The 19535-nt window shown below is 54.6% G+C and overlaps 1 protein-coding gene across 2 annotated transcripts in view; it reads right to left on the bottom strand.

Annotated features, from left to right (window-relative positions):
- Nucleotides 1-5816: 5816 nt before the first annotated feature.
- Nucleotides 5817-19535, bottom strand: part of LOC116958137 (1-acyl-sn-glycerol-3-phosphate acyltransferase alpha-like) — a 116169-nt gene continuing 102450 nt past the window's right edge. Inside the window, exons 4-6 of one of the 2 annotated variants that reach the window (XM_076055664.1) lie at nt 16285-16380; nt 13819-13891; nt 5817-6230 (exon numbers count right to left, since the gene is read on the bottom strand). In XM_076055664.1, the coding sequence (XP_075911779.1) occupies nt 5947-6230; nt 13819-13891; nt 16285-16380 (453 nt within the window). In that variant the 3' untranslated portion in view covers nt 5817-5946. Of the gene's footprint in view, nt 6231-6779; nt 6901-13818; nt 13892-16284; nt 16381-19535 lie in introns of those variants that run through there. The other variant, XM_076055665.1, reaches the window with a different exon arrangement.

Here is a 19535-nt window from a genome sequence, read left to right as displayed (position 1 = left end):
GTCCGCGTTGGTCCCGTCCACCTTGCAAATCGGTGGGGAAGTGGAGGTCCACAGCGAGTGTGAAGTGAAATGTGGGGACCGTGTGTAGTGGAATCACAGCTCGTGTGAAGTGGAATCATAGGCTGTGTGAAGTGGAATCATAGGCTGTGTGAAGTGGAATCATAGGCTGTGTATAGTGGAATCACAGCGAGTGTGGAGTGGAATGTGCGGACCGTGTGAAGTGGAATCATAGGCTGTGTGAAGTGGAATTACAGCGAGTGTGGAGTGGAATGTGCGGACCGTGTGAAGTGGAATTACAGCTCGTGTGGAGTGGAGTCATAGGCTGTGTGGAGTGGAATGTGCGGACCGTGTGGAGTGGAATCACAGCGAGTGTGGAGTGGAGTCTCAGGCCGTGTGAAGTGGAATTACAGCGAGTGTGGAATGGAATTACAGCGAGTGTGGAGTGGAGTCAGGCTGTGTGAAGTGAAATGTGGGGACCGTGTGTAGTGGAATCACAGCTCGTGTGAAGTGGAATCATAGGCTGTGTGGAGTGGAGTCTCAGGCCGTGTGAAGTGGAATTACAGCGAGTGTGGAGTGGAGTCATAGGCTGTGTGTAGTGGAATTACAGCGAGTGTGGAGTGGAATCATAGGGCGTGTGGAGTGGAGTCTCAGGCTGTGTGGAGTGGAGTCATAGACCGTGTGAAGTGGAATCATAGGCTGTGTGAAGTGGAGTCTCAGGCTGTGTGGAGTGGAATCACAGCGAGTGTGGAGTGGAGTCTCAGGCCGTGTGAAGTGGAATTACAGCGAGTGTGGAGTGGAATCACAGCGAGTGTGGAGTGGAATCACAGCGAGTGTGGAGTGGAATGTGCGGACCGTGTGAAGTGGAATTACAGCGAGTGTGGAGTGGAGTCTCAGGCTGTGTGGAGTGGAGTCATAGGCTGTGTGTAGTGGAATCTCAGGGCGTGTGAAGTGGAATCACAGCTCGTGTGGAGTGGAATCATAGGCTGTGTGGAGTGGAGTCACAGCGAGTGTGGAATGGAATCATAGGCTGAGTGGAGTGGAATTACAGCGAGTGTGGAGTGGAGTCTCAGGCCGTGTGAAGTGGAATCATAGGCTGTGTGTAGTGGAATCACAGCTCGTGTGAAGTGGAGTCATAGGCTGTGTGGAGTGGAGTCATAGGTTGTGTGGAGTGGAGTCATAGGCCGTGTGTAGTGGAATCATAGGCTGTGTGGAGTGGAATCATAGGCCGTGTGAAATGGAATCACAGTTCGTGTGGAGTGGAATCATAGGCCGTGTGAAATGGAATCATAGGCTGTGTGGAGTGGAATCACAGCGAGTGTGGAATGGAATCACAGCGAGTGTGGAGTGGAGTCATAGGCTGTGTGGAGTGGAGTCTCAGGGCGTGTTAAGTGAAGTCACAGGCTGTGTGTAGTGGAATTACAGTGAGTGTGAAGTGGAATCACAGCGAGTGTGGAATGGAATCACAGCTCGTGTGGAGTGGAGTCTCAGGCTGTGTGGAGTGGAGTCATAGGCTGTGTGGAGTGGAATTACAGCGAGTGTGGAGTGGAGTTTTGGGCACGTGTCTGTGTCTGTGTCTCTGTCTCGGTGTCTGTGTCTCTGTGTGTGTCTGTGTCTCTGTGTCTGTGTCTCTGTCTGTGTCTCTGTGTCTGTCTCTGTGTCTGTGTCTCTGTGTCTGTGTCTCTGTGTGTGTCTGTGTCTCTGTCTGTGTCTCTGTCTCTGTCTGTGTCTCTGTGTGTGTCTGTGTCTCTGTCTGTGTCTCTGTGTGTGTCTGTGTCTCTGTGTGTGTCTGTGTCTCTGTGTGTGTCTGTGTCAGTGTCTGTGTCTCTGTCTGTGTCTGTGTGTGTCTGTGTCTCTGTCTGTGTCTCTGTCTGTGTCTCTGTGTGTGTCTGTGTCTCTGTGTCTCTGTGTCTCTGTGTGTGTCTCTGTCTGTGTCTCTGTCTGTGTGCGTGTGTCTGTGTCTCTGTATGTGTCTCTGTCTGTGTGTCTCTGTCTCTGTATCTCTGTCTGTGTGTCTGTCTGTGTCTCTGTCTGTGTCTGTATCTGTATCTGTCTGTGTCTGTATCTCTGTCTGTGTCTGTATCTCTGAGACAGAGAGAGACAGAGAGTGTCTGTGTGAGTGAGAGTGTGTGTGTCTGTGTGAGTGTGTGAGTGTGTCTGTGTGTGTGAGTGTGTGAGTGTGTGTCTGTGTGAGTGTGTGAGTGAGTAACTTAATCGATCAATCACTGAGTCCATAAACTCATTGATCGATCTCACAGCCGATGAGCCCAGAGCTCTCATCCCCAACCTGGTTCCTGTCAAGCAGTCGACTCGTTACAGCTGAGGGTGGTGGTGATGGTGGTGGATGTGGTGGTGGTGATGGTGGTGGTGATGGTGGTGGTGATGGTGGTGATGGTGGTGGATGTGGTGGTGGTGATGGTGGTGGTGATGGTGGTGGTGATGGTGGTGGTGGATGTGGTGGTGGTGATGGTTGTGGTGGTAGTGATGGTGGTGGTGATGGTGGTGGTGTTGGTGGTGGTGGTGATGGTGGTGGTCGTGATGGGGGTGGTGGTGATGGTTGTGGTGGTGATGGTGGTGGTGATGGTGGTGGTGGATGTGGTGGTGGTGATGGTTGTGGTGGTAGTGATGGTGGTGGTGATGGTGGTGGTGTTGGTGGTGGTGGTGATGGTGGTGGTCGTGATGGGGGTGGTGGTGATGGTTGTGGTGGTGATGGTGGTGGTGATGGTGGATGTGGTGGTGGTGATGGTTGTGGTGGTAGTGATGGTGGTGGTGATGGTGGTGGTGTTGGTGGTGGTGGTGATGGTGGTGGTCGTGATGGGGGTGGTGGTGATGGTTGTGGTGGTGATGGTGGTGGTGATGGTTGTGGTGGTAGTGATGGTGGTGATGGTGGTGGTGGTGGTGATGGTGGTGGTGGTGATGGTGGTGATGGTGATGGTGGTGATGATTGTGATGGTGGTTGTGGTGGTGATGGTAGTGGTGGTGGTGATGGTGGTTGTGGTGATGGTTGTGGTGGAGATGGTGGTAGTGATGGTGGTGATGATTGTGATGGTGGTTGTGATGATGGTGGTTGTGGTGGTGATGGTAGTGGTGATGGTGGTTGTGGTGGTGATGGTAGTGGTGATGGTGGTTGTGGTGGTGATGGTAGTGGTGATGGTGGTTGTGGTGGTGATGGTGGTTGTGGTGATGGTTGTGGTGGAGATGGTGGTGGTGGTGATGGTTGTGGTGGAGATGGTGGTAGTGATGGTGGTGATGATTGTGATGGTGGTTGTGATGATGGTGATTGTGGTGGTGATGGTAGTGGTGATGGTGGTGATAGTGGTTGTTGTAAATGATGGTAGTGGTGATGATCAAAGTGGTGATGGTGCTAGTGGTGGTGATTATGGTAGGATATAACCTGATCACCATCATGGTCATCATCTTCAACATCACCACCATTATCACCGCCATCATCACGATCATTATCACCACCATCATCACCACCACCATCATCACCACCACCACCAGGGTCGATAAATCAAGTACTCATCAGCCGGCATCATGGGATTAACCTCACACTTCCCAGACACCCAAATGTCTCAGAATCCTGGCCCCTGCCATAGCAATGTGGAATTTCTGACGGAAGACACCACAGAGACTAATACCATCTCTCTCCCTCCCCGTGTCTCTCCCTCCCCGCGTCTCTCCCTCCCCGCGTCTCTCCCTCCCCGTGTCTCCCTCCCCGTGTCTCTCTCCCCGTGTCTCTCTCTCCCCGTGTCTCCCTCCCTGTGTCTCTCTCTCTCTCCCCGTGTCTCCCTCCCCGTGTCTCTCTCCCCGTGTCTCTCTCCCCGTGTCTCTCTCCCCGTGTCTCTCTCCCCGTGTCTCTCTCCCCGTGTCTCCCTCCCCGTGTGTCTCTCTCTCCCCGTGTCTCTCTCCCCGTGTCTCTCTCCCCGTGTCTCTCTCCCCGTGTCTCCCTCCCCGTGTCTCTCTCCCATGTCTCTCTCTCCACGTGTCTCTCTCCCCGTGTCTCTCTCTCCGTGTCTCTCCCCCCCCCGTCTCTCTCTCTCCCCGTGTCTCTCTCGCCCCGTGTCTCTCTCGCCCCGTGTCTCTCTCTCCCCGTGTCTCCCTCCCCCCGTGTCTCTCCCTCCCCGTGTCTCTCCCTCCCCGTGTCTCCCTCCCCGTGTCTCCCTCCCCGTGTCTCTCTCCCCCGTGTCTCTCTCTCCCCGTGTCCCTCTCGCCCCGTGTCTCTCCCCGTGTCTCCCTCCCTGTGTCTCTCTCTCTCCCCGTGTCTCCCTCCCCGTGTCTCTCTCCCCGTGTCTCTCTCCCCGTGTCTCTCTCCCCGTGTCTCCCTCCCCGTGTCTCTCTCTCTCCCGTGTCTCCCTCCCTGTGTCTCTCTCTCTCCCCGTGTCTCTCTCCCCGTGTCTCTCTCCCCGTGTCTCTCCCCCCGTGTCTCCCTCCCCGTGTCTCTCTCCCATGTCTCTCTCTCCCCGTGTCTCTCTCCCCGTGTCTCTCTCTCTCCCGTGTCTCCCTCCCCGTATCCCTGTGCTGGGAAACAGAGAGACACACAGACAGACAGCCAGCGAGAGAGAGACAGAGACACACAGACAGCGAGAGACACAGAGACACACACAGACAGAGACAGAGACACACACAGACAGCGAGAGAGACACAGAGACAGAGACACACACAGACAGCGAGAGACACAGAGACACACACAGACAGCGAGAGAGACACAGAGACACAGAGACACACAGAGACACACACACAGAGACACAGCGAGAGATACACAGAGACACACACAGACACACACACAGAGAGACAGAGACACACAGAGACACACACAGAGACACACAGAGACACACAGAGAGACACAGAGAGACAGACACAGAGAGACAGACACACAGAGACACACAGAGAGACACAGAGAGACACAGAGACAGACAAACACAGAGACACACACAGAGACACACACAGACACACACACAGAGAGACAGAGACACACACAGAGACACACACAGAGACACACAGAGACACACAGACACACAGAGAGAGAGAGACACAGACACACAGACACACAGAGACACACACAGAGACACACAGAGACAGAGAGAGACACAGACACAGAGAGACAAAGACACACAGAGACACACACACAGAGACACACACAGAGACAGAGACACACACAGAGACACAGTGAGACACAGACACACAGAGAGACACAGAGACACACAGAGAGACACAGAGACACACACACAGAGACAGAGACACACAGACACACAGAGACAGAGACACACAGAGAGACACACACAGAGACACACAGAGACACACACAGAGAGACACAGAGACAGAGAGACACAGAGACACACAGAGACACAGAGACACACAGAGACAGAGAGAGACAGAGACACAGAGAGACACAGAGACACAGAGACACAGAGAGACACAGAGAGACACAGAGAGACACAGAGACACACACACAGAGAGACACAGACACACAGAGACACACAGAGAGACAGAGACAGAGAGACACACACAGAGACACACACAGAGACACACAGAGACAGACACACAGAGAGACAGAGAGACAGACACACAGAGACACACACAGAGAGACAGAGACACAGAGACACACACAGAGAGACAGAGAGACAGAGAGACAGATCTCTCTCCCGTAGGCGACACAGAGACAGAGAGACAGATCTCTCTCCCGCAGGCGACACAGAGACAGAGAGACAGATCTCTCTCCCGTAGGCGACACAGAGATAGAGAGACAGATCTCTCTCCCGTAGGCAACACAGAGACAGAGAGACAGATCTCTCTCCCGCAGGCGACACAGAGACAGAGAGACAGATCTCTCTCCCACAGGCGACACAGAGACAGAGAGACACACACACAGAGACAGAGAGGCAGAGAGACAGAGAGACAGAGAGACAGATCTCTCTCCCGTAGGCGACACAGGCCTTGCGCGCTCCATCAGCGCTGCTTCTTCCCATCCGCCTCCCGTTCAGCGTCCGGCGGTGAGGCTGGCGGTGGTGAGTGTGGTGGTGGTGAGTGTGGTGGTGAGTGTGGTGGTGGTGAGTGTGGTGGTGAGTGTGGTGGTGAGTGTGGTGAGGGTGGTGAGGGTGAGGACACCACAAGGGACGTCTGCTGAAAGACTTCGATCATCGTCAGCCGCACCGACTCAGTGAGGGCCGGCACCGTGTCGGACGTGAAGCCGTCGGTCGCGACCGGCGATAGAACCCTGGCTACCACCACGCCTAGATAGACACACACACAGATAGACACACAGATAGACACACACACACCTAGTTAGACACACACACAGGTAGACACACAGACAGGGCCGGCACCGTGTCGGACGTGAAGCCGTCGGTCGCGACCGGGGATAGAACCCTGGCTACCACCACGCCTAGATAGACACACACACAGATAGACACACACACACACCTAGTTAGACACACAGACAGACACACACACACCTAGTTAGACACACAGATAGACACACACACACCTAGTTAGACACACAGATAGACACACACACACACCTAGTTAGACACACAGATAGACACACACACACCTAGTTAGACACACACACCTAGTTAGACACACAGACAGGACCGGCACCGTGTCGGACGTGAAGCCGTTGGTCGCGACCGGGGATAGAACCCTGGCTACCACCACGCCTAGATAGACACACACACAGATAGACACACACACCTAGTTAGACACCTAGTTAGACACACAGATAGACACACACACCTAGTTAGACACACACAGATAGACACACACACCTAGTTAGACACACAGATAGACACACACACACCTAGTTAGACACACACACAGGTAGACACACAGACAGGGCCGGCACCGTGTCGGACGTGAAGCCGTCGGTCGCGACCGGGGATAGAACCCTGGCTACCACCACGCCTAGATAGACACACACAGATAGACACACACACCTAGTTAGACACACAGATAGACACACACACACGCCTAGTTAGACACACACACACAGGTAGACACACAGACACACACACACTAAGTGGTGGTGACATCACCACGACGCTTGTGCCAGGCTATGTGCACCCTGAGGCCACGTGAAGTGTCGAACGCCCGCTGGCAGGAGGTCACGGGGCAGACCCAGGTGCCACGGGTCGACTGACTGAGATGACTGGCTGATGCACCACCTGTGCCCCCTACTGTGCCAACCTGCTGTGCTTTAGCCACCCGGCGTTCCGCTCGTTGTTCTGAGCGTCGCTCCTCCGCCCTCCGTTGTTGTTGGAGGGCGACTGCCTCCAACTGCCCAGTAGCGTCCTTCACGAGCCTCCTCCACAGAGGCCGATCTTGACACCGCTGGTACCAGTCATCGGCAAGTCCACTCAGCTCCACGTCCTCCTGTACCACATCACTCCATCTCTTCTCTAGCCCGTGCCGCGCCCGCTTAGCCCCCTCAATCCGGCCGAACAAAAGCTGTTTCGGCATGCGTTGGCTGGGCATGCAAGCTACATGATCCAGCCATCGCAGCCTTGCCCGCCGGAGGAGCTCACAGATGGGACCTTGCCCAGATCTTTCAAGGATTTGTGAGCTCCTCACACAATCCAGTCCGGTTAAACCCAGGATGGATCGTAGGCAGGCCAGCCTAAATGTTTCTAACCGGCGAAGATGTTCCATTAGGGGGGTCCACGTTTCGCAAGCGTAGAGAAGGGAGGGAATGACCGTGGCCGAGAAGACCTGAAGCTTAGTGCGGAGCGACAGACCAGGTAGCTTCCACACAGCGTTACACAACCGATGAAAAGATGTTGCCGCTCGACTGATTTGGAGTGAGACCTCTGCTGTTAAACCGGAGCCGGTCATAAGCACACTACCCAGGTATGGGAAACTCTCCACTCTCTCCACAACTGCCCCATCACCGATTGGGAGTTGTGGGGGTGGAGTGTCCGATGGTACAAAATACCCAGGCAGGTGCTTAGTTTTGGTGGGGCTGATGGTAAGGCCCCACCTCTTAGTGGCACGCTCCAGTCTCAGCAGCAGCGTCTCCAACTCCTTTTCTGACTGAGCAGCTATTACCAAATCATCAGCATACATAACGTGGTTGACCAATAGGGAGCCATCCCTTGACCGCACCCGGGCATCGATCAGCCTCCCATTATATCTGTACCATATGGAGATTCCCCCGGTACAGCTATTGAAGGCTTCACGAACTACGTGGTCAAAATAGATGTTAAATAATGTGGGAGCCAGAGGACAACCCTGTCGCACCCCAAGGTGTACAGGGAATGGCTCTGACTCCCGGCCACGTAGTTTTACCCGGGCCCGCTCACCATCATGAAGGTCCTTAATGATCGTGAGCAGAGGGTCAGGTACTCCAAAAGCACGAAGAACGACCCAGAGCCCAGGCCTACTGATGATATCATAGGCCTTGACCAGGTCAATAAAGCAGGCATGTAGGTCTTGCTGGAATTCCCTCCACCTCTGCTGTAGCAGACGGACAGAAAATGTGGCATCTGTGCAGGACCGCCCTTTCCTGAAACCGCATTGGGGCTCCGCAAGCCTCTCCTCAGCGTGCCTGGCAAGGCAATGTTGAATAATCCTTGCAGGACCTTTCCCGGCGCACTGAGGAGTGAGATACCTCTGTAGTTGTTACAGTCTTTGCTGTCCCCCTTCTTAAATAGGGGGACAACCAGGGCATCCTTCCAATCCTGCGGAACCCGTTCAGTGGTCCAGACTGTTGTTATGATGTCATATAGGGCAGTCTGTGCACAAACGCCGCCCTCCCTCAGCATTTTGCTTGGGAGATCATCTCTGCCCGCTGCCTTTCCTGGTCTCAGACTCCGGATCGCCTTCAGCACTTCCTCAACAGATGGCACCTCAGCCAGCCACTCACAGGGGGTGACTTCTTCCATATTTGAGGCACCGCAGCCTCAGCAGGGTCATCCCCACTTTGTGCCACGATGTTTTCCTGGCTGAGGGATTTTCCCTCCCCCAGGAACTCAGAAATGCTCAGCAAATCTGCAAACCTGTTCCTGGGGGTCGGAGATTGGATCACCGTTTTTCCCCCTAATGATGGTAATAGGTGTGGCGCTGCAGGTTACTTTTTTGATGGAGTTAAATAAGAGATTTGTGATCGTGGGCCACTGAGGCAGACTCCATCTCCTCAGCAACCCACGACCACCACCCATCCTTGCAGCACCTCACGGCTCTCCGAACCTCCGAGCGAAGGCTGTGGTAAGCCTCCTCATTCTCTGATGTGGGATTCTGTAGCCGATGACAGTGGGCCTGTCGCTTTTTCTCAACTATCCTGAACACCTCCTCTGTCAGCCAGGGTCTCTGGGGAGGTCTGGACCGCGTACCCAAAGCAGCCATTGCAGCTGCATGAGCCACAGTCCTAAACCTAGCCCATTTACCCTCGACATCAGAAGGAGTGGGGGACGATGCCAACCCTAGCCGCAGGCGATGATGAAATTCTCGCTTGCAACTTTCATCAGCTAACTGAGACCAAGCCACTTTTGGTTGGAATGGGGTCCTGGGTGTACACCCACCACCGGAGTGGAAGAATGGCAGGCGCATCTTACAGATGACTAGTCGATGGTCAGAGGGTAGATCAGCTCCACGGTAGGTCCTGGTGTCAAGGATATGGGCTCGCATCCGCTGGTTCGTCACTATGTAGTCCAGCAGATGTTCTTGCTTGGACCCGGCATGCATCCATGATGTTGTGTGGATGCGCCGATGCCAGAACAGCGTGTTGGTAATTACAAGCCCATGGGCTGCACAAAAATCTAGCAGCCTCCTACCGTTGTTATTGAGCTGATCTGGCCCATGCCCTCCAATCACTCCAGACCAGGTGCCAGCATCCTGACCAACTCGGGCATTGAAGTCACCCAACAAGATGACTCTATCCCGAGGTGCCACTTTAGCCAGCACCTGTGACAGGAGGTCATAGAAGGCATCTGATTCATCGGCTTCGCCTGCATCCCTCCACGGATGTTCGTCTTCGGTGGGGGCATAAGTAACCACGACCACCATTCCTCGCCTCCGGTTGATGGGAAGGCGAGCCCAAAGTAGCCTGGGGCTTACAGCTTCCCACACCTCACCGCCACGCTCCCACGCCCCCTTCATTCTTTTGTTCAAAAGAAGAGCCACACCCTGTTGTTTGGCAGTCTGCTGCCCCGAGTAGAGGACTGTCCACCCCTCATGGTGGCAGGAGCCAGAGCCGGTCCACCGGACCTCCTGAATGCCACAGAGATCCAGGCGGTACCGGTCCAGCTCCCGACAGAGGAGTGGCAGCCTCTCCTCCGCAGTGAGCGTTCGAACATTCCACTTGGCCACACGTAGTGGCTTTTCGTTGTTTCTGGAGGAGCCCCGACGGTAGAGATTCAATCTCCTGGCTCCACCAATTGGGGTTTGGCCAGGAGACGTCATAGACGCCTGTCCCCCCGGGGCCTCCGGCACAAGCATATTAGTTAGATATTTTAGATGTGGTTTAGTGGTAAATTTTTGAAGGTGGAGGGGTTACCAGCCCCTCGCACCCATCCAGAGCCCCCGTTTAGCCCCTGTGGTGGTCACAGACGCCATGAGGGGAGGAGCCAATCGGAATTGGCTCCTCCCCCCACAGCATTGTCCACGACAGAGTTGCCCGTCCAGCACCGCGAGGAGGTAGGGGGTTGTTTTGCCGGATAGACACACACACAGATAAACACACACACAGTGACACCCACACACAGATACACACACACACAGTGACACACACAGTCACACACAGTCACACACACACATAGATACATATACACACACAGATAGACACACACACAGATACAGACACACACACCTAGATAGACACACACAGATACAGACACACACACCTAGATAGACACACACAGATACAGACACACACACATAAATAGACACACAACAACAACAACCGCCATTCGCCACTAAGTGGCGGTGACGTCACCACGACGCTTGTGCCAGGCTATGTGCACCCTGAGGCCACGTGAAGTGTCGAACGCCCGCTGGCAGGAGGTCACGGGGCAGACCCAGGTGCCACGGGTCGACAGATACAGACACACACACAGTGACACACACACACAGATACAGACACACACACAGATACAGACACACACACATAGATACACACACAGATACAGACATACACACATAGATACACACACAGATACAGACACACACACAGATACAGACACACACACAGACAGATACAGACACACACACATAGATACACACACAGATATACACACATACAAATACATATACACACACATACACACAGATAGACACACACACAGATAGACACACACAGAGATACAGACACACACACATAGATAGACACACACACAGATAGACACACACACAGATACAGACACACACACAGATACAGACACACACACATACACACATAGATAGACACACACAGATAGACACACACACATAGATACACACACAGATACACACACACACAGATACAGACACACACACATAGATACACACACAGATAGACACACACACAGATAGACACACACACAGATAGACACACACACACAGATAGACACACACACAGATACAGACACACACACATAGATACACACACAGATATATACACACACACATACAAATACATATACACACATACACACAGATAGACACATGCACACACAGATAGACACACACACATAGATACACACACAGATATATATACACACACACATACAAATACATATACACACACACACAGATAGACACACACACATATACAGACACACACACATAGATACACACACAGATATATACACACACACATACAAATATATATACACACACACACAAATACATATACACACACACAGATAGACACACACACAGATACAGATACACACACAAATATACACACACACGTACAAATACATATACACACACACACAGATAGACACACACACAGATAGACACACACAGATACAGACACACACACAGATACAGACACACACACAGATACAGACACACACACAGATATATACACACACACACAGATATAGACACACACACAGATACAGACACACACACATAGATACACACACAGATATATACACACACACATACAAATACATATACACACACACAGATAGACACGCACACACAGATAGACACGCACACACAGATAGACACACACACAGATAGACACACACAGTTAGACACACACAGATAGACACACACAGACACACACAGACAGACACACACACACACAGACAGACACACACACAGACACACACACATACAGACACACACAGTTAGACACACACACAGTTAGACACACACACAGGCACACACACAGTTAGACACACACACAGTTAGACACACACACAGTTAGACACACACACAGACACACACACAGTTAGACACACACACAGTTAGACACACACACAGACACACACACACAGACACACACACACAGTTAGACACACACACAGACACACACACACACAGACAGACACACACACACAGACACACACACACACAGACACACACACACACACAGACACACACACAGTTAGACACACACACAGTTAGACACACACACAGTTAGACACACACACAGTTAGACACACACACAGATAGACACACACACAGACACACACACACAGTTAGACACACACACAGACAGACACACACACAGTTAGACACACACACAGACACACACACAGTTAGACACACACACACACAGTTAGACACACACAGTTAGACACACACACAGTTAGACACACACACAGTTAGACACACACACAGTTAGACACACACACACAGTTAGACACACACACAGACACACACACAGTTAGACACACACACAGTTAGACACACACACAGACACACACACAGACAGACAGACACACACACAGACACACACACACAGACACACACACAGTTAGACACACACACAGACACACACACAGTTAGACACACACACAGTTAGACACACAGACACACACACAGTTAGACACACACACACAGACACACACAGTTAGACACACACACAGACACACACACAGACACACACACAGTTAGACACACACAGTTAGACACCGTGGCTACCACCACACCTGGTTAGACAGAGACACAGAAAGATACACACGGAGAGAGAGAGACACGGGCAGAGAGGGTGAGTGAGTGAGTGGGTGAGTGAGTGAGTGGGTGAGTGAGTGGGTGAGTGAGTGGGTGAGTGGGTGAGTGGGTGAGTGAGTGGGTGAGTGAGTGGGTGAGTGGGTGAGTGAGTGAGTGGGTGAGTGAATGAGTGGGTGAGTGAGTGAGTGGGTGAGTGAGTGGGTGAGTGGGTGGGTGCGTGAGTGGGTGAGTGGCTGAGTGAGTGAGTGAATGGGTGAGTGAGTGAGTGGCTGAGTGAGTGAGTGGCTCAGTGAGTGAGTGGCTGAGTGAATAAGTGAGTGGATGAGTGAATGAGTGAGTGACTGAGTGAGTGAGTGGCTGAGTGAGTGGCTGAATGGCTGAGTGAGTGAGTGGCTGAGTGAGTGAATGAGTGAGTGGGTGAGTGAGTGAGTGGGTGAGTGAGTGGCTGAGTGAATAAGTGAGTGGCTGAGTGAGTGGCTAAGTGAGTGAGTGGCTGAGTGAGTGGCTGAGTGAGTGAGTGGCTGAGTGAGTGGGTGAGTGGCTGAGTGAGTGGCTGAGTGAGTGAGTGGCTGAGTGAGTGAATGAGTGAGTGGCTGAGTGAGTGAGTGGCTGAGTGAGTGAGTGGCTGAGTGAGTGAGTGGCTGAGTGAGTGAGTGATGAGTGTGTGGTGAGTGAGTGGTGAGTGAGTGGTGAGTGTGTGGTGAGCGGTGAGTCACTCACCAGGAGTAAATCTCCTTTCCTGCCGACTGTAGAAGCGGCTGTATGAGGAGAAAACCACGGGGATGATGGGAACCTGAAAACCACCACCACCATCACCACCACCATCATCACCATCATCACCATCACCACCACCATCATCATCATCATCACCACCACCATCATCATCATCACCATCATCACCACCGCCATCATCACCACCATCACCACCATCATCACCATCATCACCACCATCACCACCACCACCACCACCCACACCATCACCACCACTACCACCACCCACATCACCACCACCACCATGTGATAGCGATTATCTGAACCGGTCGTGGGACTCCGTCCCTCCCCTAGGTCGACTCAGCCTCAATTAAGTACGTGAACGTCACCGCCGGTGCCGTGTGTGGTGAACGTGGGTGGTGGTGGTGGTGTGGGTGGTGGTGGTGGTGTGTGTGTGGGTGGTGGTGTGGGTGGTGGTGTGTGTGTGGGTGGTGGTGTGGGTGGTGGTGGTGTGTGTGGTGGTAGTGTGGGTGGTAGTGTGGGTGGTGGTGGTAGTGTGGGTGGTGGTGGTGTGTGATGTGTGGTGGTGGTAGTGTGTGTGTGGGTGGTAGTGTGGGTGGTAGTGTGGGTGGTAGTGTGGGTGGTGGTGGTGGTGGTAGTGTGGTGGTGGTGTGGGTGGTAGTGTGGGTGCTGGTGGTGGTAGTGTGGTGGTGGTAGTGTGTGTGGTGGTGGTAGTGTGTGTGGTGGTGGTAGTGTGTGTGGTGGTGGTAGTGTGGGTGGTGGTGTGTGTGGTGGTGCTAGTGTGTGGTGGTGGTAGTGTGTGTGGTGGTGGTAGTGTGGCTGGTAGTGTGGGTGGTGGTGGTAGTGTGGTGGTAGTGTGGGTAGTGGTGGTGGTGAGTAGGGAAGACAAAGGCGGCCGTGAGGGGGGTGTCTACCTGGGCCTGCACTGCCAGGTGGAACGCTCCCTTCTTGAATGGGAGCATCGGTAGTGTGGGTGGTGGTGGTAGTGTGGGTGGTGGTGGTAGTGTGGGTGGTAGTGTGTGTGGTGGTAGTGTGTGTGGTGGTGGTAGTGTGGGTGGTGGTGGTGTGGGTGGTGGTGTGTGTGGTAGTGTGTGTGGTAGTGGTGGTAGTGTGTGTGGTGGTGGTAGTGTGGGTGGTGGTGTGGGTGGTAGTGTGTGTGGTGGTAGTGTGGGTGGTGGTGGTAGTGTGTGGTGGTGGTAGTGTGGGTGGTAGTGTGGGTGGTAGTGTGTGTGGTGGTGGTAGTAGTGTGGGTGGTGGTAGTGTGGGTAGTGGTGGTGGTGTGTGTGGTGGTGGTAGTGTGGGTGGTGGTGGTAGAGTGGTGGTAGTGTGGGTAGTGGTGGTGGTGAGTAGGGGAGACAAAGGCGGCCGTGAGGGGGGTGTCTACCTGGGCCTGCACTGCCAGGTGGAACGCTCCCTTCTTGAATGGGAGCATCGGTAGTGTGGGTGGTGGTGGTAGTGTGTGTGGTGGTGGTAGTGTGGGTGGTGGTGTGTGTGGTGGTGTGTGTGGTGGTGGTGTGTGTGGTGGTGTGTGTGGTGGTGGTAGTGTGGGTGGTGGTGGTGGTGTGTGGTGGTGGTAGTGTGGGTGGTAGTGTGGGTGGCAGTGTGGGTGGTAGTGTGTGTGGTGGTGGTGGTGTGTGGGTGGTGGTAGTGTGGGTGGTAGTGTGGGTGGTAGTGTGTGGTGGTGGTAGTGTGGTGGTAGTGTGGGTGGTGGTGGTAGTGTGTGGTGGTGGTAGTGTGGTGGTAGTGTGTGTGGTGGTGGTAGTGTGTGGTGGTGGTAGTGTGGTGGTAGTGTGTGTGGTGGTGGTAGTGTGGTGGTAGTGTGTGTGGTGGTGGTAGTGTGTGGTGGTGGTAGTGTGGTGGTAGTGTGGTGGTAGTGTGTGTGGTGGTGGTAGTGTGTGGTGGTGGTAGTGTGGCTGGTAGTGTGGGTGGTGGTGGTAGTGTGGTGGTAGTGTGAGTAGTGGTGGTGGTGAGTAGGGGAGACAAAGGCGGCCGTGAGGGGGGTGTCTACCTGGGCCTGCACTGCCAGGTGGAACGCTCCCTTCTTGAATGGGAGCATCGGTAGTGTGGGTGGTGGTGGTAGTGTGTGTGGTGGTGGTGGTGTGTGTGGTAGTGTGTGTGGTAGTGGTGGTAGTGTGTGTGGTGGTGGTGGTGTGTGGTAGTGTGTGTGGTGGTGTTAGTGTGTGGTAGTGTGGGTGGTGGTAGTGTGTGGTGGTGGTAGTGTGGGTGGTGGTGGTGGTGGTAGTGTGTGTGGTGGTGGTGGTGTGTGTGGTAGTGTGTGTGGTAGTGGTGGTAGTGTGTGTGGTGGTAGTGTGGCTGGTAGTGTGGGTGGTGGTGGTAGTGTGTGGTGGTGGTAGTGTGGCTGGTAGTGTGGGTGGTGGTGGTAGTGTGGTGGTAGTGTGAGTAGTGGTGGTGGTGAGTAGGGGAGACAAAGGCGGCCGTGAGGGGGGTGTCTACCTGGGCCTGCACTGCCAGGTGGAACGCTCCCTTCTTGAATGGGAGCATCGGTGCCCCGTGGCTTCGAGTGCCCTCAGGAAAGACCCAAACGTTGATCTGTACCAGAGAGACACAGACACAGACAGACACAGACAGACAGAGACACAGACACAGACAGACACAGACAGACACAGACACAGACAGACACGGCCATTGTGAACACTCGGGAAAGATCCAAACGTTGATCTGAAGCAGAGAGACACAGACAGACAGACAGAGACACAGACAGACAGAGACACAGACAGACAGAGACACAGACACAGACAGACAGAGACACAGACAGACACAAACACAGACAGAGACACACAGACACAGACAGAGACACAGACACACAGACAGACACAGACAGAGACACAGAGACAGAGACACACAGACAGAGACACAGATAGACAGACACACAGAGACACACAGATAGACACAGACACACAGAGACACAGACAGAGACACAGACACACAGAGACACAGACAGAGACACAGAGACAGAGACACACAGACAGAGACACAGATAGACACACACAGAGACACACACAGACACACAGATAGACACAGAGACACACAGAGACACAGATAGACAGAGACACATACACACACAGAGACACAGACAGACACACAGAGACACACACACAGAGACACAGAGACACAGACACACACACACAGAGACACACAGACACACACACAGAGACACACACACACAGAGAGACACACACAGAGACACACAGACACAGACACAGAGACACAGACACACACACACAGAGACACAGAGACACAGACACACACAGACACACAGAGACACACACACAGACACACACACAGAGACACACAGACACACACACAGAGACACAGAGACACAGAGAGACACACAGAGAGACACACACACAGACACACAGACACAGACAGACACACAGACTGAGAGTGCTACGCCACTTTTATCGCTGCGAGCAGCAAAGGCACCAAAATCCGATTTCGATCACAAAGTCGCGCCGAGCGCAGCGTCACCGCACGGCACGTCACCACACGTCACGTCACGGCACGTCACGTCACACACGTCACGTCACGTCACATCACGTCACATCACATCACCGCACAGCACGGCACGTCACATGACGTCACGGCATGTCACGTCACCCACGTCACGTCACATCACGTCACGTCACCACACGTCACGTCACACGTCACCGCACGTCCCGCACATCACGTCATGTCACCACACGGCACGGCACGTCACTGCACGGGCAACACGAACACTGCGTCGTGATGCACGGCACGGCCTACCTAGGGCACGGCCTACCAGGGGCACGGCCTACCAAGGGCACGGCCTACCAGGGGCACGGCCTACCAAGGGCACGGCCTACCGGGGGCACGGCCTACCGGGGGCACGGCCTACCAAGGGCACGGCCTACCAGGGGCACGGCCTACCAAGGGCACGGCCTACCGGGGGCACGGCCTACCAGGGGCACGGCCTACCAGGGGCACGGCCTACCAGGGGCACGGCCTACCAGGGGCACGGCCTACCAGGGGCACGGCCTACCACACACGGGAAGAAGTAAAAATCAAAGGCTGCCGTTGGCGCCGGTGCAGGGGGCTTGGTACGGCGTGGTCCAGCCGTGGCCGTGCTTAGAGCAAGTACCCTGGAGCGGTAGGCCTGGCTCCAGGCAGGGCTGTGACCTTCAGCAGGAGCGGTAGGCCTGGCTCCAGGCAGGGCTGTGACCTTCAGCAGGAGCGGTAGGCCTGGCTCCAGGCAGGGCTGTGACCTTCAGCAGGAGCGGTGGGCCTGGCTCCAGGCAGGGCTGTGACCTTCAGCAGGAGTGGTGGGCCTGGCTCCAGGCAGGGCTGTGACCTTCAGCAGGAGCGGTGGGCCTGGCTCCAGGCAGGGCTGTGACCTTCAGTAGGAGTGGTGGGCCTGGCTCCAGGCAGGGCTGTGACCTTCAGCAGGAGTGGTGGGCCTGGCTCCAGGCAGGGCTGTGACCTTCAGCAGGAGTGGTGGGCCTGGCTCCAGGCAGGGCTGTGACCTTCAGCAGGAGTGGTGGGCCTGGCTCCAGGCAGGGCTGTGACCTTCAGCAGGAGTGGTGGGCCTGGCTCCAGGCAGGGCTGTGACCTTCAGCAGGAGTGGTGGGCCTGGCTCCAGGCAGAGCTGTGACCTTCAGCAGGAGCGGTGGGCCTGGCTCCAGGCAGGGCTGTGACCTTCAGCAGGAGCGGTAGGCCTGGCTCCAGACAGGGCTGTGACCTTCACAGGTACCCTCCAACACCGGAGCGGTGGGCCTGGCTCCAGGCAGGGCTGTGACCTTCAGCAGGAGCGGTGGGCCTGGCTCCAGGCAGGGCTGTGACCTTCAGCAGGAGTGGTGGGCCTGGCTCCAGGCAGGGCTGTGACCTTCAGCAGGAGTGGTGGGCCTGGCTCCAGGCAGAGCTGTGACCTTCAGCAGGAGCGGTGGGCCTGGCTCCAGGCAGGGCTGTGACCTTCAGCAGGAGTGGTGGGCCTGGCTCCAGGCAGGGCTGTGACCTTCAGCAGGAGTGGTGGGCCTGGCTCCAGGCAGGGCTGTGACCTTCAGCAGGAGTGGTGGGCCTGGCTCCAGGCAGAGCTGTGACCTTCAGCAGGAGCGGTGGGCCTGGCTCCAGGCAGGGCTGTGACCTTCAGCAGGAGCGGTGGGCCTGGCTCCAGACAGGGCTGTGACCTTCACAGGTACCCTCCAACACCGGAGCGGTGGGCCTGGCTCCAGGCAGGGCTGTGACCTTCAGCAGGAGCGGCAGGCCGAAGCCATCGCTTTAGCAGGCCCCTGAACATTGGCCATCAGCGTCGCCTTAGGGCATTCTCCTTCTTATAAACTGCGCCAGGGTAAGGCATCACCCTCCCGCCATCCCTCCCGCAATCCCTCCCGCAATCCCTCCCATATGAAGCTGTTCTTGTAGAAAGGAGGGAGAGATCGAGAGAGAGAGAAACGAGAGACAGAGAGGGACAGAGACAGCGAGGGACAGAGACACAGAGAGACACGGCCATTGTTAACCCACGCGCAAAAAGAGACAGACAGAGAGAGAGAGACATAGATACAGAGAGAGACACACAGACCACAGACAGAGACAGAGAGATACAGAGAGACACACAGACCACAGAGAGAGAGACAGAGATACAGAGAGAGACACACAGACCACAGACAGATACAGAGAGACAGAGAGAGACACAGACCACAGACAGATACAGAGAGATACAGAGAGACAGA

This window comes from Petromyzon marinus, chromosome 72 (genome assembly GCF_048934315.1).
Source record: "Petromyzon marinus isolate PM22_M1 ecotype Great Lakes invasive population chromosome 72, UKy_Petmar_22M1.pri1.0, whole genome shotgun sequence".
NCBI lineage: Eukaryota > Metazoa > Chordata > Hyperoartia > Petromyzontiformes > Petromyzontidae > Petromyzon > Petromyzon marinus.
This window is presented reverse-complemented; position numbering and strand designations above follow the sequence as displayed.